The 25981-nt window shown below is 36.2% G+C and overlaps 1 protein-coding gene across 9 annotated transcripts in view; it reads left to right on the top strand.

The window, feature by feature from the left end:
• The window catches only part of CHD9 (chromodomain helicase DNA binding protein 9), a gene marked incomplete at its 5' end in the record, with an annotated part of 133666 nt that overhangs the window by 49823 nt on the left and 57862 nt on the right, over positions 1-25981 (top strand). For 8 of the 9 annotated variants that reach the window (XM_079759876.1, XM_079759875.1, XM_079759873.1 and 5 more), the window contains 9 exons: positions 8199-8310; positions 11936-12082; positions 13567-13635; positions 13719-13774; positions 15743-15860; positions 17139-17225; positions 17397-17534; positions 18857-18978; positions 21894-22137. In XM_079759876.1, coding sequence (XP_079616002.1) covers positions 8199-8310; positions 11936-12082; positions 13567-13635; positions 13719-13774; positions 15743-15860; positions 17139-17225; positions 17397-17534; positions 18857-18978; positions 21894-22137 — 1093 coding nt within the window. Of the gene's footprint in view, positions 1-8198; positions 8311-9006; positions 9065-11935; positions 12083-13566; positions 13636-13718; positions 13775-15742; positions 15861-17138; positions 17226-17396; positions 17535-18856; positions 18979-21893; positions 22138-25981 lie in introns of those variants that run through there. The other variant, XM_079759880.1, reaches the window with a different exon arrangement.

The raw sequence follows: 25981 nt of genomic DNA, 5'->3' as shown, positions 1-25981 counted from the left end.
TGATGGAAGAATCGATTGTTCTTTGGTAATTTGGTATTTTACTTATATATGTTGGTTTATTTTTACTTTTGGATCATCTGATTTCCTTCAGATAACATTTATCGCTATAATTTGTCATTGTATGGTCAGTGGAGATTTCTGGTTGTTCAATAGGCAGATAAACTTTAACCGTAATAATTTACTAAAAGATAACATAGTTTCATATTTTTCTTCATTCATTAACCCTTTGCACTTGCTTGCTTTTTTCTCGATTCCTTTATTCTAATGCTAACCGTGTCGAGTCACACTCGACATCCGAGTGCAAAAGGTTAAAACTATGTTTACTGATATCAATATCTATCAACTGATTGAGCTGTAGTTTCATTTTAAAATCAATAAGATTTTAAATCCAATATACAGATCATGTATCATAGAAATGTACACTTGAAACCTATATAATCTTAGTAACCGACTAGAGTCCCGATGCATGAAAATTCATGCACTGGAGTGGGGGTCCCTCTCACAGTCCGGGAGCCCTCAGGAGCAGGAGGTGACCCGGCGATCAGGGGAAGGTGACACCCCCATCACACCTCTGCTGTTGCTACTGCTGGCAGCACAAGCCTCGGCTGGCCCTGGTTACCTGAGCCTCAGGCGGCCCTGGGTGGCTGGGCAGCTGCCATTCAAGGCTTGCCTGCACCTCGGGCCTGCCCTGGGCGGCTGGGCAGCTAACATCTGAGGCTTGCCTGCACCTCGGACCTGCCCTGGGCGGCTGGGGGCTGATGGGACTGGGGGACTCCGGAGGCAGACGCGTGGAGTGGCCGGACCCATCTGGGGGCGGGCCTGACCGTGCCACATGTCTGCCACCCCAGCAGGGCTGAGAGGACTGGGCGCCACCATCTTTGAGGGCGTGGTACTCTATTAGCATATTCCCTCCTTATTGGCTGTGAGCACCGTCATCTTTGTGAGGGTGTGACAGCAATTAGCATATTCCCTCTTTATTAGATAGGATGTCATCCCAATAAATTTCATTAAAAATAAATAAAATCCACTTAAATATAAAATCAGTAAGATATGTTGGAAATAGTAGACAAGGAATAATAAAGAGATCCTATTGTCTTTTACTAAACTTGTAACTTTGTCAGTTTAGATCATCTTTTGGTGCTGAAGTTTTGCTACTAGTTTAGTGTTGCCAATACCTGCCTTGCATAGTTCAGAGTTTCTCGAGATTAATTGAGATAATGTAGGCAAAATCACATTGATATCTTTTAAGTGTTCTATAAATACAGTTTTTTTTTATCCTGAACGTTTGTTTCTAGAGTATTCTGCAATAACTGTCCTGGGCAAGTGGTTCCCAAATCTGGTGGAGCATCAGAGAATCCATTAAAGATTTTTTAGAAGAATGCTTGGGTCCCACCTACTAGATCAGTATCCTGAGGCTGGGACCTACAACTCTACTTTTTTTCTTGTTATTATTAATCCTCACCTGAGGACATTTTCCATTGATTTTTAGAGAGAGTGGGAGGGAGTGGGAGAAACATCAATGTGAGACAGACATCAATTGGTTGCCTCCCGCATGCACCTGATTGGGGCTAGGGATGTAGTCTGCAATCGAGATACCTGCCTTTGACCCAGAATCCACCCTTCAACCCTTGAGGCTGCTGTCCAATGCTCTATCCACTGAGCCAGACTGGCTAGAGCCGTGGTCGGCAAACTGCAGCTCGCAAGCCACATGCGGCTCTTTGGCCCCTTGAGTGTGGCTCTAACACAAAATACCACGGCCTGGGCGAGTCTATTTTGAAGAAGTGGCGTTAGAAGAAGTTTAAGTTTAAAAAATTTGGCTCTCAAAAGAAATTTCAATCGTCGTACTGTTGATATTTTGCCCTATTGACTAAGGAGTTTGCCGACCACTGGGCTAGGGCAACTGATTACTTTTTACTTTTAACTAATTTCAGACTTGCAAAAACAGATCCCAGCTCCCCTAGGCTTTTCACCCAGCTTCCTCAAATGCTGACATTACTGGTATATGTAACCAAGGCACAGTAATCAAAACCTGGCAATAAACACTTATGCAAGCCTATTAACTTATTTAGAGACCTCATGCAAATTTTGTCAGTTCTGGTTTGTTTTGGTCACCATCCATTTCAGAATCCTACAATTTATTTTGATGTCATGTCTGCTTACACTACTCAAATTTGGGATAATTCTTCCATCTTTTTTGGCATTTTCTATGTTTGAAGCATACTAGCCAGTTATTTTGTAGAATGTCTCACAATTTAAGACTTTCTGATGTTTTCTCATTAGGAATCTGTATTTTTAATAGATACCCTTCTAATAAAGCCTGCCTCACACATTTAGGAATTACTGATCAATAGCAACATAGTTCTTGTTCTCCTTTGAGGTATCATCTATATGCCATTTTAGAACTCAAAATAAACCAATATTACTTCATTGTTTTCAAGAATTAATGTTCTATGTAAGTAATCGTAGTTCTGAAATTTTAAAATATGTCTGTATTTGACTCAGAATTATGTCAGTCAATAATTGAAATTTTAGAATCAACTTTTTCTACCATAGAAATGTACAGTTTTGAACAGAAAGGGCATATGTAAAAATTTTAGACTTTGACACGTTTAGTAGGAAACTACTATAATCTGAATGATCTCTTATAAAGTTTGGATTTGAAAAAGACTTTTTCATGGGTTAAGAATGATTAATGAGTTTATAAAGTAATATACTATTTCAGACCTATAGAATAAAATTGAAAGAAAATGCAGTATATAGGAAACAAAATTATCTTTTTTTGTTTAAAGTACATTTTTAAGATAATTCATAATGAAGGTTTATCTAAGATATTGGAAACAATTGCATCTAACCTACCACTTTCTACCAAATGAATGGGTATTCAGGATTGATTTGGCAGTACTTATTGGTATTTCTTTTCTAGAGATTTAGGCTATATTTATCTATAAAAATGTTTAAACGTTTAATCTACGGACCTCAGAGAATTTTCATTTAATTATTTCATACCACTAGAAACAGTGTAACCCCTTCATAGTCATTTATAAATACAAAAAAATGCTAATATCTCTGCTTCTGATTTCATTGAGGTTTTTATTCACTGGGATGTGAGTCTTAACACAGCCATATAGATACTGTATCAGAATGTGTATTTTACATAATTCCTTTAGCTTACCCAACACTGAGAAAATACTTTAAGCAATATATTGAATAGTACTAACAGGTCTTGATGTGCATATATGGGAATTTATTATTTAAGTAACTAAACTTTGTTTTTATTAGTTTGTTCTCATCTACAAACTAGTCTAAAAAATGGCATTTAGGTTTGGAGATGGGTAGCAAATAGGGCAATACATCAAATATATATGTCTGTTACCCAATTTAGAGTTATCCCTGACCTTGCCCTTGAAAATCATATGCAAAAGTGCCTGAGGTTGTGTCAAGTAACTACAACTGTTATAATGGTTGTTTGTTCTTAGGATGAGGTTGTTATTGGAAGAGAAGGCTTGAGAGGCTAATTTTCTGAAACTAATAATGTCTCATTTCTCGATCTGAAAGCTGGGTTCACATTTATGTTCATTTGGGGAAAATTCACTGAGGTCTATGTACTCTTGATATGTGTACTTTTCTGAATTTATATTATAGTTTAGTTTTAGTAGACTAGGTTTAGGGAAAATGAGGGCTTACATTTGGGGGCATTTTAAAATTCTGATATCCGTGGAATATCCACATAGATATATCTAATAAATGGTTATATGAATCTGAAGCTTGGGTAAAAGGTCTGGACTAGAGATAAGAGATTTGGGGATATTTAACTTTTAAGTGGTAGGTAAGAATTGATTAAATTTTTCTCCTACAAAGGCGTATCTGTGGTTCCCTGTCTTTGGGCACGTAATAATTGGAGGCAAAGAAATGTGGACTTGGAGAAGTCTTGGACCGGCTTGCTCTCTGCAGGCTCAAGATCAACCATCCCACATAGGAAAAAAGAACAAAGAATAGATTAAATTAAATCCCCCAGGGATAGTATAGAGAAAGGGAAGAAAGCTGAAGACAGAACTTTGAGAAATACCAAAGTTTAAGTGTTGACAAGGGCTGAATCTTGCTGAAAACCAACATACTAAGAGTAGATGGAGGAAGAGGAGCCAAAGTTTAGCAAGAACCGGAAGAATATAGTCATGGTGGAGAGAAGGAAAAAGTAATTAGTTATGTGTTGGTAGATAAAACTTTAAATTTCCATTGGATTTGGCATTCCCAAGGTCATTTGTTGCCTTAGACATTAGGAGTTTTAGGCTTTGGAGTGAGGTATTAATTTCTATCTCTATTCTTTTTTTTTACCCTTTGCATTGTAATATATATTTTTATTTTATTCATTTTTAAATATATTTTTATTGATTTCAGAGAGGAAGGGAGAGGGAGAGAGAGTTAGAAACGTCAGTGATGAGAAAGAATCATTGATTGACTGCCTTCTGCACGCCCTCTACTGGGGATCAAGCCCGAAACCCAGGAATGTGCCCTTGACTGGAATTGAACCCGGGATCTTTCAGACCACAGGCCCATGCTGTATCCACTGAGACAAACCATCAAGGGCATATTTTTATTTATTTATTTTTAAATGTCTTTATTAATTAAGGTATTATACATGTGTCCTTATCCCCACATTGCCCCCCCCACACACACACACTCATGCCCTCACCCCCCTGTTGTCTGTGTCTATTGGTTAGGCTTATATGCATGCATATAAGTCCTTTGGTTGATTTCTCCCCTTTACCCCCACCCTCCCTTACCTTCCTTCTGAGGTTGACGGTCTGATCGTTGCTTCTATGTCTCTGGATCTGTTTTTGTTCATCAGTTTATGTTGTTCATTATACAGTATCCCATAAATGAGTGAGATCATGTGATATTTATCTTTCTCTGACTGGCTTATTTCACTTAGCATAATGCTCTCCAGTTCCATCCATTTGCTGTTGCAAATGGTAAGAATTCCTTCTTTTTTACCGCAGCATAGTATTCCATTGTGTAGATGTACCACAGTTTTTTAATCCACTTACCTGCTGATGGGCACTTAGGCTATTTCCAAATCTTAGCTATGGTGAATTGTGCCACTATGAACATAGGGGTGCATATATCCTTTTTGATTGGTGTTTCTAGTTTCTTGGGATATATTCCTAGAAGTGGGATCACTGGGTCAAATGGGAGTTCTATTTTCAGTTTTTTGAGGAAACTCCATACTGTTCTCCACAGTGGCTGCACCAGTCTGCATTCCCACCAGCAGTGCACGAGGGTTCCTTTTTCTCTGCATCCTCACCAGCACTTGTCGTTTGTTGATTTGTTGATGATAGCCATTCTGACAGGTGTGAGATGGTACCGCATTGTCATTTTGATTTGCATCTCTCGGACTATCCCTATTCTTACTATCCGTGTGACTTTGAACAAATTATTTAACTTTTCTAAATCTTAATTTTCTCTTCTTATAAAATAACTAGAGGCCCAGTGCACGGATTTGTGCACCGGTAGGGTCCCTCGGCCTGGCCTGTGCCCTCTCACAATCCAGGTCCCTTCGGGGGATGTCGGACTGCTAGTTTTGGCCCAGTCCCTGAGGCCAGGCTAAGGGACCCCACTGGTGCATGAATCCATGCACTGGACCTCTAGTATGCATATAAAGTCTTTGGTTAATCTCTTCCTGCCTTCCTCCTTCCCCCCTTCCCTCTGAGACTCATCAGTCTGTTTCATGTTTCCATGCCTGTGCATTGAGCGTCTGTACCCTGGTGGTCAGTGTGCATCATAGCTAACAGTTGAATGGTCACTTAGGCTGTTATATATATAGATAGTATTTATCTCTCAGAGGTGTAGGAACATCAAGTGAGATAATGTCTATAAAGTTCAGATTATAGTGATGTGAGACATGAAACTGAAACAGTCAATATAGGCAACTTTTTTAAGAACTGTGTGAGAAGAAGGAAGAACAAGATCATGTGCTATCTAATAATAGATATAACTGCAAGGCAGATTTTTATTTTAAAAAGGAAACCAGAGTAAGTAAAAGGGACCTGAAGAGGGAGGAAAAACCCAATGAAAGTGTGAGAGGGAATGAAGTGTAACTGTGGTTGATTCCTTAATGTTTTTTTTATAATATCTTTTTGTACTTTTATTTCCTGGTTCCAACATGAATTATATTTTTGCTCTTATTTACCAGAAGAGTGCAGGTGAGCTACCAACTAAGAATTAATCATTATCCTGTAGAAGGTAATAATTATACCAATACAATAATAACCTGCAAATAAATCATTCTGGAATTTTTTCTCGCTTCACATATAGTCAATAATCAAGTCCTACCAATTCTGCTTCCAAAATTTAAAATTGTGTCTTTTTTTCACCACATCACCATGGCCCTATCTTGCACTCTTCACTCACTTCAATTGTCATTTGCCTTATCACTGGTTTCCTTGCCTTGCATTTCACTTCCTTCTGGTTGCATTGCTCTCTTATTTAAAATTCTTCCCCTCCCCCAGTTTTATTTAAATATAATGGACATATAACTTTGTATTAGTTAAAGGTGTACAACATAATTTGATATATGTGTATATTATGAAATTACTACCATAGTAAGTTTAGGAAACATTTATCATATCACAGTCATAAATTTTTTTGTGACTTGTGATGAGGACTACTAAGCTTTACTGTCTTAGCAAGTTTCAAATACACAATACAGTGTTGTTGACTTTAGTTTTATCCCCAGAACTCATCCATTTAAAATCTCATACTTTTCACTTTTTTTTTTTTTTTGGCATTAATTTGAAGCTATCTTAGCGCCATTTGTTGTTAGTGGTGAACATGACGTTATTTTTATTACTACGTTTTTATTGATTTTAGAGAGAGAGGAAGGGAAAGGGAGAGAGAGATAGAAATATCAATGAGAGAGAAACATCCGTGGGCTGCCTCCTGTACCCTCTCACCCCGCTATACTGGGGATCAAGCCCGAAACCCTGGCATGTGCCCTAACCAGAATTGAGCTAGTGACTTCTTGGTGCACAGGATGACACTCAACCAAATAAGTCACACCAGTCAGGCAGTGACACATGTTTTTAAATTCCTGCCCTATAAAAGCTGGCCTTCAAGTAAAATGTTGACTCCTTGCATGTCATACAAGGCCTCCTGTGACCTTTGTAGATGACCATCTCTCTGGTTCTTCCCCTTGCGGTATTCTGTGCATTCCAGACATGATCTTACACTGCATATTCTCATTCTTCTGTGGTATCCCCCTACCTAGACTGTACCCTACCACCTTTTTCACTACCTGTTTTACAAACTGCCTTTCATCATTCAAATCTCAGACTTCACCTTTTCTCTAGAGCATCCTTTACGCTTCAGTAAACGTAAGCAATTCTTCCTTTCTATTCACATTATCCAATGCTAAGTTCCATATTAGCATTTTAACTATGATCATATTCCAACAATATTTTAAGGTTAGGAACTGTGTCCACTTTCTCTTCAAATCCTAGAACCTAGGAAAATGCCTGGACTATAATAATTCCCTGTAGTGATCATTAGTTGAGAAATTACTATGTGTCAAGATTTTGCTAAGAGGTAACATGCATTACCCACTTAATTCTCAACAATAGAGGTAGCTGTTATAGTAATATCCATGTTTTCTAGGCGAGGAAACGAAGGCCAAACAAGATCAAGTAATTTGCCCAGTGTAATAGGTAAACGGTGGAATCACATTTAAAGTCTTTAGTCGTATGATTTCAAACTTCATGCTTTTAACCTCCAAGTTGTCCCACATTAGTAAATAATCATGAAAAACTCATTTTCATTTTAGACATATGTATTTCAAGTGCATGTGTAAATATCAATACACACACACACACACACACACACACACGATAACAAAATAAATGAATTATTTTAAGTACTAAATACAGTTATATGAACTGACATTTCCCCATGAAAAATAATACTGTTCCTAAGTAACAAGTGATACAACTTGCTTTGAAGCACATTAACTAAATATTAATTTGTGTTTGCTCCAGTAGAATTCAGTTTTTGTGTTGAAAATGTCATGGGTTTCGTGATAATTAGCATCTTTGGTTGAACATTCAAGTGATATAAAATGGCATAAAGCTTATCATGGCAATCTTAACTTGACCCAAAATGAAAAAATGTAAAAAGATCTTACTGTGTACTCTTTTCCTTTGAAACAGCAAACTCATTATTACATTGGGTAAGAAACAAAAAAGAAAGAATGAGTCTTCAGATGAAATATCTGATGCAGAGCAGATGCCACAGCATGCATGCAAGGAGGAAGACTCTCAAGTGAGTATTATATTGTTTTCTGAGACATGAAGCACTGGTAGAATTATGTAGATAGCATAATGTTGCTTTGCAGATATTTATACTGTAGCTTAGTAGTAAAAATACATTTTATTGTATAGCAGAACTTATCTGACAGCATAAATACAGTATGCTCCTAGCAGTATTACCATAGAATGTTAGTCCCGGGGTGGGGGGAAACTTACATGTCCTCTCAAACCCCTCATTTTTTCAGATAATGAAACTGAAGCCCAGAGAGGTTAAGTAATAATCCAAAGTTCCCGCTGGTTTTAGCCTGGAGAATTATCTAGTGATATTCTGTACTTTCAGAGTCCTTTTGAATGAACTTAATGATGGAGATATTAATTTTTAAAATCACCTACAAATGATAAATGGATGGAATCATTCCTAGATATAATTTCTTTGCTCTGCTTCTGTCAAAGAAAAAGATAAACATTTATATTAAAAAATCCCTTGATGTAGACAAAAATACTGTGCTATTTGCCCTTTTTTGGGGGAATAGGTGGATATTTAAAATAACCTTGTGAAGTTAACAAATATATAGTGAAGGTCATAATAATTCAGGCCACCCTCTGCTCTCTAATAATTAAAGTATAACTATAGGCCGTAGGGGTGGTGGCAGTTGTTGAATTATGGGGCCAGAAAGCCCCTGAATGGCCTTTCTTCTTCCTTATGCAGCTTCTTATCCAATGGGAGAGTAGTGGCTCAAGGCTCCTGGGCTGCTGCAAGAGTTGAGGTAAGGGCAGTGACTGAAGCTCCTAATATTACATGGCCTGGCTTTTTCTTCATATGTTATCTTGAACGTAGGTAAACTTATAATTAACTTATTCAACATGAGAAAATTTACTTTAATTTTTACTAGAATAATGCTGGCCATTTTTCCATTATGTAATTACCAAGCATTGAAATGGTAGAATAGGTTTACATACACATTTCTTCCATACCTGTCACTATAATGTTAGTTTGCATTGGTACGTGTTACTTTAACACAAAAAAAAATTAAGTGGGAAAGGAAAGAAATATTTTCTAATAAACACTTAGGAATCTATATTACTGATATATGTAAAGATATCATTTTATAAATGATGGAGAGGTCCATGTAGCTTTCAACCATAGTGGATTTGAAGGCTTAAAAAATAATTTAAGTTTAGAGTTTGGGGTCAGGTGGAAATCTAAAAATATAAATATGATATTTAATTTTGTGTCTTTAATCTTAATAGAGAGTACTTCAGTAGTCTGACTATATTTAGATTTAACTTTTTAAAAAGCCCTGAATAGATTTTATTAGGATTATGATAGGAAACAAGTAATATGATATCATAATGAAGTATTAGTCATTTAAAAACATAATGTCCCAGACCTCTTATGTAAATACTATAGACTGATCTGTTGTAGCCCTTAAGACATAAGAAGAAAAAAGCTAGGAAAAAGAAATCTAAAGAAAGGATTTGTCACTATTTCAAATTATGGTTTGAAAACCATTATGGAGGAAGAAAGCCAGAAAAATCACATGAGCAAAAAATGTAGACATCAAATTAGTTTTTATATTTTAAAAGTAATACAGCTCTTGTATGGAAGAGAAAGATAATTGAGACTTTGTTTGGATTTGCCTACTGTGTAACTATATAACCTAGTATAATATAATTTATGATAAAATCATCTATAATCTTATAACTCACACAAAATCTTTTAGACTAACAAAGTCTTCATAGGATTAGAGAGCACTTGACAATAAGTGGCCCTCATTCTGTCTTGGGAAGAATTACCTGAATGTGCACTTTTGTTAGTTCAAAGGATTCTTTCATGTCACTCATTTACTGTTTACTAAAGACTAGAAGTGAGGCATTTCAAAGTACTAATAGATGCATAGGTGACTAGAAAGGAAACTAATGCTGAAAATATCTAACAGAACCTTCTAAAAGTATACTGAATTATTCTCAAACTTCGTTATTTAGAAGATTGGTGCCTAGTGAGACATACATTGATAGTACATGTTATTGTTAGAATAATAGATGTCACTGTTGGTTATTAATTTAAACTATTCTTGAACATTAAGAACTGTGAAGCCCATAATAGAAATCAAAACATTCCTTTAGCCTACTAATAAATTAGAGATCCTTAGAAAACCCCCGCTCCTCCCCCCCAAGCCAGGGAATAATATTTCTTATCTTTCACAACAGCATGTGGGAAAATTGGGTTTTTAGAAGTTCTTTTATAATTTTTATGTGCCACCTTCCTGTCTCTGATATTAACAAAAGAGGCACCCTGAGTTTTGAAATGTAAATGTCCTCCTGTCCAAGAGATGGTGGCCCATCCTAAATGAGGCATGGAATTGTCCACTGCATTTGGCTGAGCTAAATCAACCTGTTAGTTGCTCTTTCTCTAAATATAGCACTAGTCTCAAGAGAAAGAGGCAGAGGCACGTTCAAGGCCACTGTAGCCTTCTGGATGTAGATAAGTTTGTCCCTACACTGCTCATGATTCAGCCATTTTTCTCATGGTTATGGGAATATGAAAGACCTACCAAATTGAAGACATTGTCAGAAATCAAAAGGAAAACACAATGGGTTATTTGCTGGTTAGCTTTTAGGAGGGGTATCATGGGAGTTACCCAATATGCAAAAGAAAATGGAATAGAAAAAGGAAGAATGGATAGATTTACCAAATATTGAGCACTAGAACAGCTGAGATACCTCCACCCATGAGATTTTAGGGAGGTGAAAAAAAATCTAAGTCCTTTGGGATTTTCTTGTCATTGTGAGAATTTGTTTTTATAGTGGGAACACCAAATATTAGATATTTAGGGAGGTAAGTAAAGCCGTGTTTGATATCTAATTTAAAATTACTTAGATTACTTAAAAATTATGTTACGACATGTAATACTTTTGTGAAGGTTTATTTCGGTTTTTATCATAGTGATGTTATTTATTTTTAAGGAAAGGTAGTAAAATTAGTAAAAGACTGGTTCCTCCTTCATTTATACATTTAATTATTTCATAGATTTACTACTTTATTTTGTGTATTTCTTATCAAATATTTTGTATTATTTTGTTTTATTCTGTTTTAAATGCAACTTCATTAGTTTCATAGCAAATATTACTTAATTTCTTCTTCTAGTTTTATGTCCCTGATTAGTTATTTAATTTAGCATCTGATACACTTTTTAGGTTTTGGGCAAGTCTATGAAGGTATTACTAGTTTAAAATATTTGTTGCCTGAGGTGTGAAATAGTTACATAAATCAGATACCTTTTACTCTTCTTACTAGTTTCTAAAGAAAAGTAATAATGTAATTACTAATTACTAATAAAACATATTTTGCCCAAGCTGTGACTGCTAACTAAAACAAAATCTTTTCATTCTTAACAATCTCTAAAGAAAAGAAATAAAGGTCTTACTAATCTTTGTTATTTGAAACTTTAGGACGTAAATCTGAAGATTGTAAGCCTGTGTCAAAGGGCAGTGATAAAAAGTGTGAAATGAAGAAAAATGAATATAGCGTACAATTTTGAAAATGTAATGTACAAAACTGCCACACTGGAGTAATTATTTTAAAATCTTTTCTTTAAAATAAGTCATGTAAATATGACCCTTATGGTTCATTACAGAAAAGAAGATCAAATCGACAAATTAAAAGGAAAAAGTACGCAGAAGATGGAGAGGGGAAACAATCTGAGGAAGAGGTTAAAGGTTCTATGAAAATAAAAAAGAATTCAGCTCCTTTACCTGGGGAACAGCCTTTACAGTTATTTGTGGTAAGACACATTTAGGATTATGACTACAAGACACTTTAAACCAACATAAATTCTTTAAAATACTTTCATTATGTTTTCTTCTAAAACCTGCTCCAACTTCTCCTGGATTCTTTATTGTAGTTAATAGAACCTTTAATCGTTCAAATTTGAGACTCATGCACCTCCCAAATATATATTCTTTATATATATATATATATATATATATATATATATATATATATATATATATACTAGTAGCCCATTTGCAGGAAATCCTGCAAGCGGCCGCTGTGGCCGCGTGCGCCACTGTTGTGGCCTCCACGCCTGCACCTGCGCGCCACTGCCGCCCGGCCTGCTCCGCCCCGCCCCGCCCCGCCCCGGCTTTCCCTCTGGCAGCCACCTTGCTTTCCGCTTTTCCTCCCTCTTCCTTCTAAGTTGTCTTCAGTCTTCACTCCTCCCTCCCTCAGCATATGCAAATTAACCGACATCTTTGTTGGGTAATTTGCATACTCACCCTGATTGGCTGGTGGGCGTGGCTTGGGCGTAGCGAAGGTGCAGTCAATTTGCATATTACTATTTTATTAGGTAGGATATATATATATATATAATTGAATTCAGAGAGGATGGGAGAGAGAGAGAGAGATAGAAACATCAATAATTAGAGAATCATTGATTGGCTGCCTCCTGCACGCCCCCTACTGGGGATCGAGCCCACAACGCTGGCATGTGCCCTCAACTGGAATTAAAACTGGGACTCTTCAGTCTGCAGGCCCACACTCTATCCACTGGGCCAAACCAGCTAGGACCCAAATACTAGTATATATTCTTGAAACCTCTCTAAACTCTGTCTTTTCTGCAGAATATTTCTAAGTTAGAAGCCTGGTTATAGTACATTTCTACTGAAAATTCTAGTAGTTTCCCAGTCTTAAAAAAATAACTATGCCTTCTCAACACAGCAAGTGAAATGCTGTATATGGGTTCTTTGGCCTTCCTTTTGCCACTTCTTTAGAAGCAGTCTTTCCACTGGATTTATGAACATAGTGCCCAAAGGCTCTGCTTGACACCTCTGTCATTGCATATGAATTTTCCTTTTGGTTTAATTTTTTAATCTCAGCTCTGGATTATGAGCAACCACGATCTGCTAGCTCACTGATTTGGCACCCTGGGCAAGTGCTCACCTCTCTGCCTGAGTTTCCTAACCTGTAAAGCAGAGATGATAATAGTGTCTACCTCACAGTGTAGTTGCAAGGGTTAAATTAATATATGCAGAGTGCTTAAAATAATGCCTATTACAGTAAAAAGCATAATATGTTCACTTTGATATTATAGATGAGGTTAAGGACAGTAACAACGATTTACGTTTCTGTTTTTTTAGTTCTAACACTTGATGCCTGGTGTAGGTGTTTCATAAATATTTGTTGAACTTTCATGTTTTCATAAACATACAAGGTAAAACCTAAAGGAATTTTCAGAATGTGCAATTACATTTTTTCTCCTTCCTACAGGAGAATCCAAGTGAAGAAGATGCGGCAATTGTGGACAAAATACTATCTTCGAGAATTGTGAAAAAGGAAGTAAGTGATGGCACATTACATTTTATACTTTATATTCAATGGTCTGATAATAAAAGTCATAATTACTGATTTTATTTTCATAGGTATCACCTGGAGTGATGATTGATACAGAAGAATTTTTTGTAAAATACAAGAATTAGTAAGTATTTCAGTTAGAAAAATAAAGGAACAATGTTTATTAATATATTTAACTATTAGGTTCAATTTATTTTATCTGCATTTTAAATGTTTTATTATTATTTCATGAAGTTAAACATTATTAAAAATGAGAAGACAGCCAAAACCGGTTTGGCTCAATGGATAGAGCGTCGGTCTGTGGACTGAAAGGTCCCAAGTTCGATTCCGGTCAAGGGCATGTACATTGGCTGCGGGCACATCCCTGGTAGGGGGTGTGCAGGAGGCAGCTGGTCGATGATTCTCTCTCATCGATGTTTCTAGTTCTCTATCCCTCTCCCTTCCTCTCTGTAAAAAATCAATAAAAATATTTTAAAAAAAATGAGAAGACAACCTTTCATGTTAAAATTGAATTATTTTTCAGAACATCAAAATGCAGGAATCTATAAAATAGGCTTTTACAAATTATAGAACATTATTTGTTATACTAGAGGCCCAGTGCACAAAATTCGTGCATGGAGGGGGGTTGTCCCTCAGCCTAGCCTGTACCCTCTCCAATATGGGACCCCTCAAGGGATGTCGACTGCCCGTTTAGGCCCGATCCCACCACCGGGATCGGGCCTAAACGGGCAGTCAGACATGCCTCTCACAATCCAGGACTGCTGGCTCCCAACTACTTTCCTGATTGCCCCTAACCGCTTCTGCCTGCCAGCCTGATCACCCCCTAACCACTGTGCCGCCAGCCTCTTTGCCCCCAACTTCCCTCCTCTGCCAGCCTGATCACCCCTAACTGCCCTCTCCTGCAGGGTTGATCACCTCCAACTGCCCTCCCTTGCAGGCCTGGTCCTTCTCAACTGCCCTTCCTTGCAGGCTGGGTGCCTCCCAACTGTCCTCTCCTGCTGGCCATCTTGTGGTGACCATCTTGTGTCCACATGGGGGCAGCTATATTGTGTGTTGCAGTGATGATCAATCTGTATATTACTCTTTTATTAGATAGGATAGAGGCCTGGTACAGGGGTGGGGGCCAGCTGGTTTGCCCTGAAGGGTGTCCCAGATCAGGTGGGGGTTCCCTTGGGGCGTGGGGCGGCCTGAGCGAGGGGCCTGTGGTGGTTTGCAGGCCGGCCACGCCCCCTGGCAACCCAACGGAGGCCCTAGTATCTGGAATTTATTTTCCTTCTACAATTGAAACTTTGTAGCCTGGAGCGGAGCCAAGCCTGGGGCTCCCTCCACGGTGGCAGCCATTTGTGTTGGGGTTATAATTGAAACTTTGTTGCCTTAAGCGGGTGGGCCCGGCCAGGGTGTGCGCAAAGCTTTGCTTCCCCTGTTGCCGGCGGCAACCCTGGCCTGCTCTCTCAAGCTCCATTCTGCCACCATTTGTTTGAATTTGTTTACCTTCTATAATTGAAACTTTGTAGCTTGAGTGGAGGCTTAGGCCTGGCAAGGGCAGGCGAAAGCTTGGCTTCCTCTGTTACCTAGGAAACCTTGCTCTCTGTGGCTGTAGCCATCTTGGTTTGGGTTAATTTGCATGGTCGCTCTGATTGGATGGTGGGCGTGTTGGAGTTGTGGCCAATTTGCATATTTGTCTATTATTAGGTAGGATTTGTATTTTTTAACTTTTCAAAATTTTTAGCTTTTTCTATTCTTTGATGAAAGAAAATGATTTAAATAAAGTTACATTAATTTCAAAACAAATTAGCTTTCTGATCATGGCAAAACTATTACAATGAAGAAAGAAACGATAAATCATATCCTGTTACCCCATGATTTAGTGTACCATTCTGTTAATAGCAAATTGCAAACCTTAGACTATAATCTCTTTAGGATATAGTGATCCTATGGCTCTTGACATTAAATGAAATGATGAATGAACTACCTGTTTGTAAAGTGGAAGATAATATTTTGCATTGAATACTATGATTAAAAATAAGTTTAAAACAAAACAAAGCATTGTTTTCTATATTGTTCTAATATGTTGCTTTTATAAATATTATAGCTCCTATCTTCACTGTGAATGGGCCACAGAACAGCAGCTTTTGAAAGATAAAAGGATCCAGCAGAAAATCAAACGATTCAAATTGAGACAAGCACAAAGAGCACATTTTTTTGCAGATGTAAGAAAAAATAAATAAATGAGACTATTATGTGTTGAACTCTGAACATGTAGTATTTTTTATCAAAATTTTAAGTATTATTCATATTATTTCTTAGGTCTTAAACTTTGATGTTGACTACAAATGCTATCCATATATAGTATTTTTCTTTTCCCAAATTTAGCTTGGAAACTAGTTGAAGCAGGAACACTGATAATTCAGAACATAGATTAATCCTATATTGTTAAGTTAGCATGTATTTCAATACTTAGAGTTGAAAGTGATTGTGTTAATATCTCAGAATTTAACAAGTTAGTCAAGTAATGGAAATGTATTATAGCAATTAAGTGGAAAATAAGATTTTTTATGAAATATATTGCATATTTTTTATACCAGCTTTCTATATGTGAACAGATAATTGGAAAAATTTATTTACCTTTCTAGATTTTACTAAATAGTCTGATGTCCTTTCCTGCTCTAAATTATTTTTCTTTTAATAGACTTTTTTTCAGAACAGTTTTATATTCACATAATTTTTTTAGGCCTCCAAGTAACTCAGATGTTCATAGTGCCATCCTGATATACCAAGGTTAGCTCTCCAGTCAGGACATATACAAGAAGCATTCAATGAATGCATAAATAAGTGGAATAACAAATCCATGTCTCTCTCTCTCTCTTTCTCTCAGATCAATAAATAAATTTATCTAATTTTAAAAACTTTTTTAGACTTTTTATTTTGAGCAATGAAAATGAAGTTTGAATTCCCACATATATTTAAAAAGTATTTTTATTGATTTCAGAGAAGAAGGGAGAGAGTGAGAGAGAGAAATATGAATGATGTGGATCACTGAGTGGCTGCCTCCTACATGCCCTCCACAGGGATGGTCTTTAACTGTTGGACCTGAGGAAAGTGGCAAAAAGAGGGACAAAGGCTGCTTTAAGGGAATCTTTAAGGAGCATGTTTTCTGGAATAACTTCCTAGTCTGGAATACCTTATTTATTAGAGCTATTTGGTTAGTTTTATGATATAGATTATGCTGATTCATAATATAGACAAATTTTCTAGATATCTGTTGGAAATTAAAATGGAAGTATTCCAGTACTTGGAAATTTAATTGAAATAAAACTTACGTGTTTGTTCTTTACTGAATAGCTAGTATATTTGTCTTTATTTCACTTTTATCTTTCCACTTTATCAAATATTGTTACTTTCATTTATTTTTATTTATCTTTTTTGTTGATAGTATTACAGATGTCCCTGTTTACCCCCCAAAAAATATTGTTACTTTTAAATTTTAGATGGAAGAAGAACCATTTAACCCAGACTACGTTGAAGTAGACAGAGTGTTAGAAGTCTCTTTTTGTGAAGATAAAGATACTGGCGAGGTAAATATTTGTCTAAAAGTTTTTTAACTAAATAAAAAAGCCCTAAAACTTTTCAGTATTAAAGTTAACCCTCTAAAAACACGAAAAAATGTTTCATCAGTTTTTATTGATGTTGGCTGATATATTAAACTATCCTTTTTCAAAATGGTAAAATAAAATTTTTTTCTACAGCCCGTTATTTACTACTTAGTAAAGTGGTGCTCATTACCATATGAAGATAGTACCTGGGAACTAAAAGAAGATGTAGATCTTGCAAAAATAGTAGAGTTTGAACAATTGCAATCTTCAAGACCTGACACAAGACATTTGGTAAGAACATATATTATACAACTTCAAAAACTCTTAGCATATCTCTATTTAGGTGGTTTAATGTTATCTTTGAATTTTTAATTTAGTCTTTTGTATACAATTAATACTGTATTTAAAAATGCTATATATGCCGAAACCGGTTTCGCTTAGTGGATAGAGCGTCGGCCTGCGGACTCAAGGGTCCCAGGTTCGATTCCGGTCAAGGGCATGTACCTTGGTTGTGGGCACATCCCCAGTAGGGGGTGTGCAAGAGGCAGCTGATCGATGTTTCTCTCTCATCGATGTTTCTAACTCTCTATCCTTCTCTCTTCCTCTCTGTAAAAAATCAATAAAATATTAAAAAAAATGCTATATAGTACTATATATGTATGTTAATTTAGTTATTCCTCCATTAATGGATATTTGAGTATTTGCTATTATAAACAGTGCTACATTGAACAGTGAGCCCCTGTACAAGTTCATGTAAGACAAACCAAAATTGTAATTGTTTGGCCAGAGCATATGTTTATCTAACATTTTGATGAGTATTTCCTTCCACATTTCTCTCTCAAAAAGTTTTGAATGTGTCTACCTCATCTGTGAATTTTAAATCTTCACACTACTCTTTCTCTCAGGTCATTTATAAAAATACTAGAGGGCCAGTGCACAAAATTCGTGCACAGAGGGGGGCGGTGTCCCTCAGCCTGGCTTGCACCCTCTCCAATCTGGGATCCCTTGGGGGATGTCCGACTGCCGGTTTTGGCCCGATCCCGGGGATCAGGCCTAAACCGGCAGTCGGACAGCCCTCTCACAATCCAGGACTGCTGGCTAGTAACCACTCGCCTGACTACCTGATTGCCCCTAATTGCTTCTGCCTGCCAGCCTGATCGCCCCTTAACCGCTCCCCTGCCAGCCTGATTGACGCCTTACTGCTCCCCTGCCGGCCCAGTCGCCCCCAACTGCCCTACCCTGCCAGCCTGGGTTGCTCCCAACTGCCTTCCTCTGCTGGCCTGGTCACACCCAACTGCCCTCTCATGCAGGCCTGGTCGCCCCCAAGTGCCCTCCCCTGCTGGCCTGGTTACCCCTAACTTCCCTCCCCTGCAGGCCTGGTCCCCCCCAACTGCCCTCCCCTGCTGGCCATCTTGTTGTGGTCATCTTGTGATGATGTTGTGGCGGCCATCTTGTGATGATATCGCATGATGCCACCTAGTCTTTCATTATATAGGATTATGAATACCAGTTTCAGCTCTAAGCGGAGTTACTGATTCTCTACTGTAGTTTATGAGATGTAGGGAAATGAAAAAATCTGAAATATATCATTCATTCTTTGTTTTTTCACTAAGGAACGTCCTCCCTCTAATATTTGGAAAAAAATAGATCAATCCAGGGACTATAAAAATGGTAATCAACTCAGGGAATATCAACTGGAAGGACTCAACTGGCTTTTGTTCAATTGGTACAATAGGTATGTAGTATATCTTAGCACAAAAAAGTTAAATGTTATTTTTTTATATGTGTGAAAATATGTTAAGTAAAATTGGTACTGATGTTATATTATTATTACGGAGTCTTCGTTATTGAAAGTAAAGTTACCTCTAGAAGATAATTTAATTTATAATTTAGGATTTTGACTACAATTGCTTTCTTTAAATTTATATCAATCATAGTAGAATACAGTTGATATGTTGATTATTAATCAAATTTAAAATACATTTCATAACATAAAACATCTGTTAGGGAATGTTTTTCAACTTATCAGCCTATACTACTGTTGAAGTTGTTCTAAATGCTTTATTGAATAATTGAGATGAAAAGATAATTACAAAGAAGTAAAAATTGTACCGTGATTGAGATAAATGTATAATAGTGTATACAAAGGAACAGATGAAAGCATTAATATTAGTAACAGTATCAAAATTTGATTCAGAATTATTTTTTTGTGCTTTTACTTCTCACATGATTCTTCTGAGAGGTTACACTTGGTAATGGTGAGTCATAAGACTCAGTTGATGAAGATAGGTTCGTCATGCAATGCTCTTTTTCCCCTGGTTTATATTTTGTACATATTTATCATATTCTTCAAGAGAACCTTCCAGATAAAATAGTAATCAAAATATGTTTTTTAATATTCTTCCCTTGTCCATACCCTTTCCCATGATCTAAATTGCTTGTTTTAAACACTCATTACTTAAAACCTTTATCACAACCCTGCCCCCTTTATTCTCTATATGTGACTGCTTCATAGAGAAGTGTAGGGCTGGCCAGTAAGGGAACTCATTCAAATCCTTGTTTGCACGCAAGCCTACAAATGTATCTCCATCCATGGCTATTCTTACGTCTACCTGCATGTATCAGAAGTTACCAGGTCCTGCCCCAGGACCAATACTAATGTAATGCTACCTCCTCGACTCTTGACATGCATTTCATCCAGGCTTCTCAGACCTCCCTTCACTCTTCTATCTTCAAGCCACCGCTGAAACCAGTGTCGGTCCTTCAGTCTGTGAACCAGTTTGGGTTTAACCTATATAAAAATGCTAAAGAAAAGGATAAAACTTGTCTTGGCTCTGTTTCTCCTTTTATCTACCTTGAGTGAATTTCTAGGAAGTGAAGCTGTGCAAGCTCTTCCCAGGTCTTCCTCTCCGGTTCTCCTGAAACCTGCTGTCTGGGTTTTGATTCTGTATCATCTCTGAAATGCTTTTCTAACCCAGAGCATACATCTCAGCCTTAATTTGCTGCCTTTGCTGCATTGGAAAGTAGTTGCTACTTTTCCCCCATTCTCATTGCCAAAAGCTTCCACATTATGACTCTCTGCTAGACCCCCAGCACCTCTGTGACTGTCGCTTTCAGTGGTTTTTGCTGTTTGTTTGTTTTTTCATCTGCCTGTCCTTTCAGTGTTGATTTTTCTTGCCCAAAAACTCTGCCTTTTTCTCTCTTCTTCCATATTTGTTCCCCCTAAGCCATATTCTGTACCTCTGTCTGCCTTCACATATCAATAACACTAATGATCTCACACTTATCTCCAAGTAAGGCCTTGAATCCCAAATCCATATTTCTTTTTACTTCTTGCTACCTTAATGTCTATCTTAATGAGTGTTTAAACTAAACAGATTCAAAATTAAACTTGTCATTTCCTGTTTCCTCCATACCAACTGTATTCTCCCATATTTTATATCTCAGTTAAGAATAATAAAATTCATTTAGTCACCCAAACTGAAAAATCTGGCTGTCATTCTACATCCTATGTACTTGGTTGCTCACTAGGTCCAAATCATTCTAATTCATAATTAATGTCGGAATCAGTTCTCTTAGTCCCTCTTCTCTTAGTCCAAGTGTCCTCCCATTCTTTTCTGCATTATTGCAGGACCCTCCATTAGCTTCCAAACTTCTAGTCATCTCATCTTCTAATATCCACAGTGACTTTGGAGCAAACTTCAAAATAAAAACCTGACCTCATCAGGTTTTTAAAATTTTTTTTCAGATTATTGGAATAATGTCTAACTTTCTTTATGTATGTTTCTTGCTTATCTTAATAATATCCCCTATCTTTACCCTTCTCTCAAAACCACAATTATATAACTTGTGGTCCCACAATGGATCATTTCCTTTCCACTGTGCTCCTTGGCTGTGCTCTCTGGCAAAACACTGACCTCTCCACTCAAAGCAGTCTTCACATCTCGATATCTTCAAGCCAGAAGTGGACATTTACTTCTCTGAGCTTTTGTAATAAACTTAATACTGACGATTCTTAACCAGTCATGTATCATAATCATCTGTGGAGTTTATTTAAAAATTGTAGCTGCTTTTATTCTATTCCATACACCTTGACTCACAGAATGTATAGAGGAGGGCCCTGGGTGTCTGGGTTTCTTCTAAGCATTGTAGGCTCTCTTAATGTACAGCCAAAGTTGAAAACCGGTGCTGTATTTGTTCTTCTGTGATAGCACATTGCATGACTACTTATTTGTTTATTTGCATGTCTGCTTCTCTAATAGATACAAGCCCCTGGAAGGCAGAGAACATGTTCTATTTCTTTTGTATCCCATCTTCTCATACTGTCCCTGAGATATAGAAGGTATTTAAAAAACGCTTCCTGAATAAAATATTTAGTCTGCCTTGTGCTTGCCATTTCACTCTTTAAAAACAAACAAACATCTATCGGGTGGTATCTTTATTTTGGAGCTACAAAGTATGTTTCCTCATTGCAGGGTTATAATAAAATTGTAATCTTTAGCCTACTCTGCACTTCAGCAACTTTTACATTTTTATAAACATGAGCGTTTTAACTTGATCATTGATTACTTTTGTATATTTATCTTTAAAACTGTTATAGTATACAGAAAAACCCAATGTCTACTTGGATAATATATTTGTTTATTTCAGACGAAACTGCATTTTAGCAGATGAAATGGGTCTTGGCAAAACGATTCAATCAATTACATTCCTCTACGAAATCCTTCTGACTGGTATAAGAGGACCTTTCCTGATTATTGCTCCACTTTCTACTATTGCAAACTGGGAGAGAGAATTTCGTACGTGGACTGATATTAATGTTGTGGTTTATCATGGGAGCCTGATTAGCAGACAGATGATACAGCGGTATGAGATGTACTTCAGGGACTCACAGGTGTGTTACTGGTCATTTGGTTTGTTGTTTGAATGCTCAGGTTGGAACGTGATAAGCATTGCATATTCATTACATTCAAATTTAGGATGGATTTTAATTGCCTGTTTAGATCTTCAGTCTCTTTATTCATCATATATTTTATAATAAATATTAGTAGCTAAAGAGAACAATGACTAAAGTAGTTCTGTTCATGCTCTAATTTATTATAAAGAAGAATTCTTATTTATACAAATGTACAAATCTATATCTAATTTTTAAACTAAATAATGTTTTACTAAATGTTTAAAATACACATTAAATTTAGAATTATAAAGGTCTCTTTGATAATCCTCCAGTGTGTTTTTTTCTTCTTCTCATTTAAAAAACTTAGATCTTAAGTGAAATACCATGAATTTAAAAGCTTATTGAGGTGAAATCTCAAATAGGTTCTTTTTGTGTTCATTGGATTTTGATTTAGACGTTTTTTAAAATTTGGTTTGTTGACGCTGGCCAGGTAGGTCATTTGGTTTGAGTGTCATCCCAATATGCCAAGGTTGTCGGTTTGATCTCTGGTCAGGGTACATACAAGAATCAACCAATGAATGCATAAATAAGTGGAACAAATCAGTGTTACTCTTTCACACACTCTATCTCCCTTCCTCCCTCTCTCAAATCAATTTTTAACAATTTTGGTTTTATATACAGATTAAGCATACCTCTATAAGTTTTTCCCCTTTGGATTTGTTATTCTAATACTCTGGGGATTTTATGGCTTTCTTCTCCCCTCTATCTTATGGGCACATTTTCCATTTTTATTTTGGCTACATACATAAAATTAAGAGATGACATTATAAGAAAGAATTTCCTAGCAGAAAATTAAGACTTGAAAATATAAAGTACCACATTGAAGTTTTGAGTAGTAATACAACTATTTTTAGATAAAAACTTTATTAAGAAATAAGAAACAAAATGAAAAAAAACATCAACACACATTTCACATGAAATTGTACTTTTTAACTGGAATTTGCCTGGCACTCTAGCTCTACTTCAACAGCATCATGATATTTTATTTTTCTTCCACTGATTCTTCCTTTTTTATAAGGATCATTATAATTTATGGCCAGGTCATGTGATGTAATGTATGGTAAAGTAAGGTAATATACATAACCTTGTATTTTTACCTCTCAATTATAACAGATTTTCTACTTTTTGAGGCTGAAAATTAATTAATTATTGTTGTTCCTTTAACCTCATTTCCCTTCACTTCACATTTCTATGAAATTAAGCATCTACAAAATCCATTCATTATTCAGTTCTATGGAAAACTTAACTTTGTACCTTTGGAGCCTATGACATTTTAGTTAGGTTATAGTTTGATTTTCTTCTGTCATGTTTTATAATTCTTAATCTTACATTTGTAGAATTTTAGTGCATCAGAAATGAGTTCAATTGAATTTTTTTAGAGAAGGTGCAATTAACATTTTGACTGTAAGAGATTTTTAACAAAGTCATAATTTTAATGTCTCAGGAATTTGGTATTAATATGATAGCCCAAGAGCTGAAAGATTCTTCATGCATTATAAACATGATATTATGTATTAAATGTTATATTTTTATGATAATGTTATACATTCTAGAAAAATATTATCTGAAGGGTTTTAAATTTCAAAAGATAAAGATTTCTCATGTAATAAGATAAATAGATTTTTACTTTAAATATAGAAACAACTTTTGTTATCACTTTTAAATATATTTTAATATAAATTAATTGAATATTTAACTTCTGCTTTTTAAAATTATTAAATAGCTTGAAATCACAGTAGTAATAAAATTATGCTCAAATTTTCTGAATTGCCATGAGAAGAATAATCACAAACATTTATTGAGTATTTAACCATGTGCCAGGCATTATGTTAAACCATTTACATATAATTTCTTACTTAATCCTTGCATTGACAACCTTTAAATATGTAATAATATTATTGTTCCCATTTACAAATGAGCAAAGTGAGGTATACATAAGTTACTTAGTTTCCCCCCAAAGTCATAGAGCAAACTGGGAATAACATACCCAGTGAATTATACTTGAGAGCCCTTACTCTTAAGCAATGCATACATCATATTTCAGGTTTTTGAGCCATATAAATACTATAGACTTATACTTTATACTTACTTTCTACTGGAGCTGTTGTTCAACTTAATGGCCAGTGAATGTAGTTAATATGAATTAATCTAAGTGAATAGGAATTAAAATCCTGTCAGAACACATGTTTCTTAAGTCTTCATTTCTCTCTAATTTCTAAGAGTTTATAGTTTTCAATCCCACTTAAACATTCTTTTCACTTGGATTCTATTCCTATAGCACCACCTGTTCCTTCAGAAGCCCCATTTACTGGTTTCTTCTCATCTTCTCTCTCTCAACGTGAGGCAACCCAGGGCTCCGTCTTCACATGCTTTTATGCCTATACTCCATCAGATTTCATTCAGCCGCACAATTTAATGCCATCTATACAACTGGAAACTTCCAAAACTAGGTCATTAATTCTAACCTCTTTTCTAAATTCCAGAGTCATATCCAAATGCCTATTCAACTATTCCGCTTGGATATCTACTAGGTGTCTCAAGCATAACAAATCCAAAACCAAAATTCTGAATTTCCTCATTGTAGCAAATAGCAATACCAACTTTTATGTTCAAGCTAAGAATTTTTAGAGTCAAACTTGAATCCTTTGTGTCATTGCACAACTGCCCTTTAGCATATCCTGTAGCTCTGTTTTCAAAACACATCTGAAATTGAGCACTTCTCATGACTTCCAATGAGTATCTCTTGCTTCAATTATATTACAGCCTCTTAACTGGTCTATATTATCCTTTCCTTGGGTTGTTTTACTCTTTTTACCATGGCAGCCAAAAGCGAGTCTTGTAAAATGATGTCAAATCATGAAATTTCTTGTCTCAAAATCCTCCAGTAGCTCTTTGCTCATGGTAAGAGCCAAAGCCCTTACTGCAGAATTCAAGTCCCTGTGTAGCCTTATTCCCTCCACTCTGGATGTCAACCACCCCCGCTTTCTTGATATTGTTTGAATACTGCCAAAGGTCCTCCTGCATCAGGGCCTTTACACTTGCTACTTCCGACAAAAACGCTTTTTCCTCTAGACCTAGGTATCAACATGGCTTCCGCCCGCATCTTCAGGACTTTGCTCAAATGTCACTTCTCAGTAATGGCCTCTTAGGCACACTATTTTAAAAATTACAATGGTCACCTCTGACCCTCAGCTCTTATCATATTCTAACTTAGTATTTTTACTAAGTTATTGTTTATTGTTGTGTTGTGTTGTTTCTTTGTTCCTTAATGACTATGTCCTATATTTGAAAACTAAAATGTTAAATTCCACGGGGACAATTATTTTTATGTGTTTTGTTTACTGCCATATCTCTAGCAACTAGAACAGGGTCTGGCACATAGACACTCAATAAATATTTGCTGACTAAATGACTTGATAATTTTGATATTAACTTTACCTTTTTGTCATCCTCTGTGTGGACTCATGGATGTAAGTAACCCACATTAATACTGAAATTTCAGTGGCCAGGTTGTGTACTGGTCTCTTCACACATGTCCTGAAATCATTATTATAACTCTTAAAAATTATAAAACATTTTATCGAGGAATGCTTATTCGGTGTAATTATAGATTATGTAATTGTGTTGGCATAATTTTTAACATCATTCTTAAAAACACAGCAATCTCGTAACAGTTTTTTAAAAATATATTTTTATTGATTTCAGAGAGGAAGGGAGAGTGAGAGATAAATAGAAACAGCAAAGATAAAAGAAAATCATAGATAGGCTGCCTCCTGCATGC

The sequence above is a fragment of the Cnephaeus nilssonii genome, assembly GCF_951640355.1.
Source record: "Cnephaeus nilssonii genome assembly, chromosome: 20".
Classification (NCBI taxonomy): Eukaryota; Metazoa; Chordata; class Mammalia; order Chiroptera; family Vespertilionidae; genus Cnephaeus; species Cnephaeus nilssonii.
Note: the sequence above shows the minus strand (reverse complement) of the source record. Positions and strands in the feature narration are given on the sequence as shown.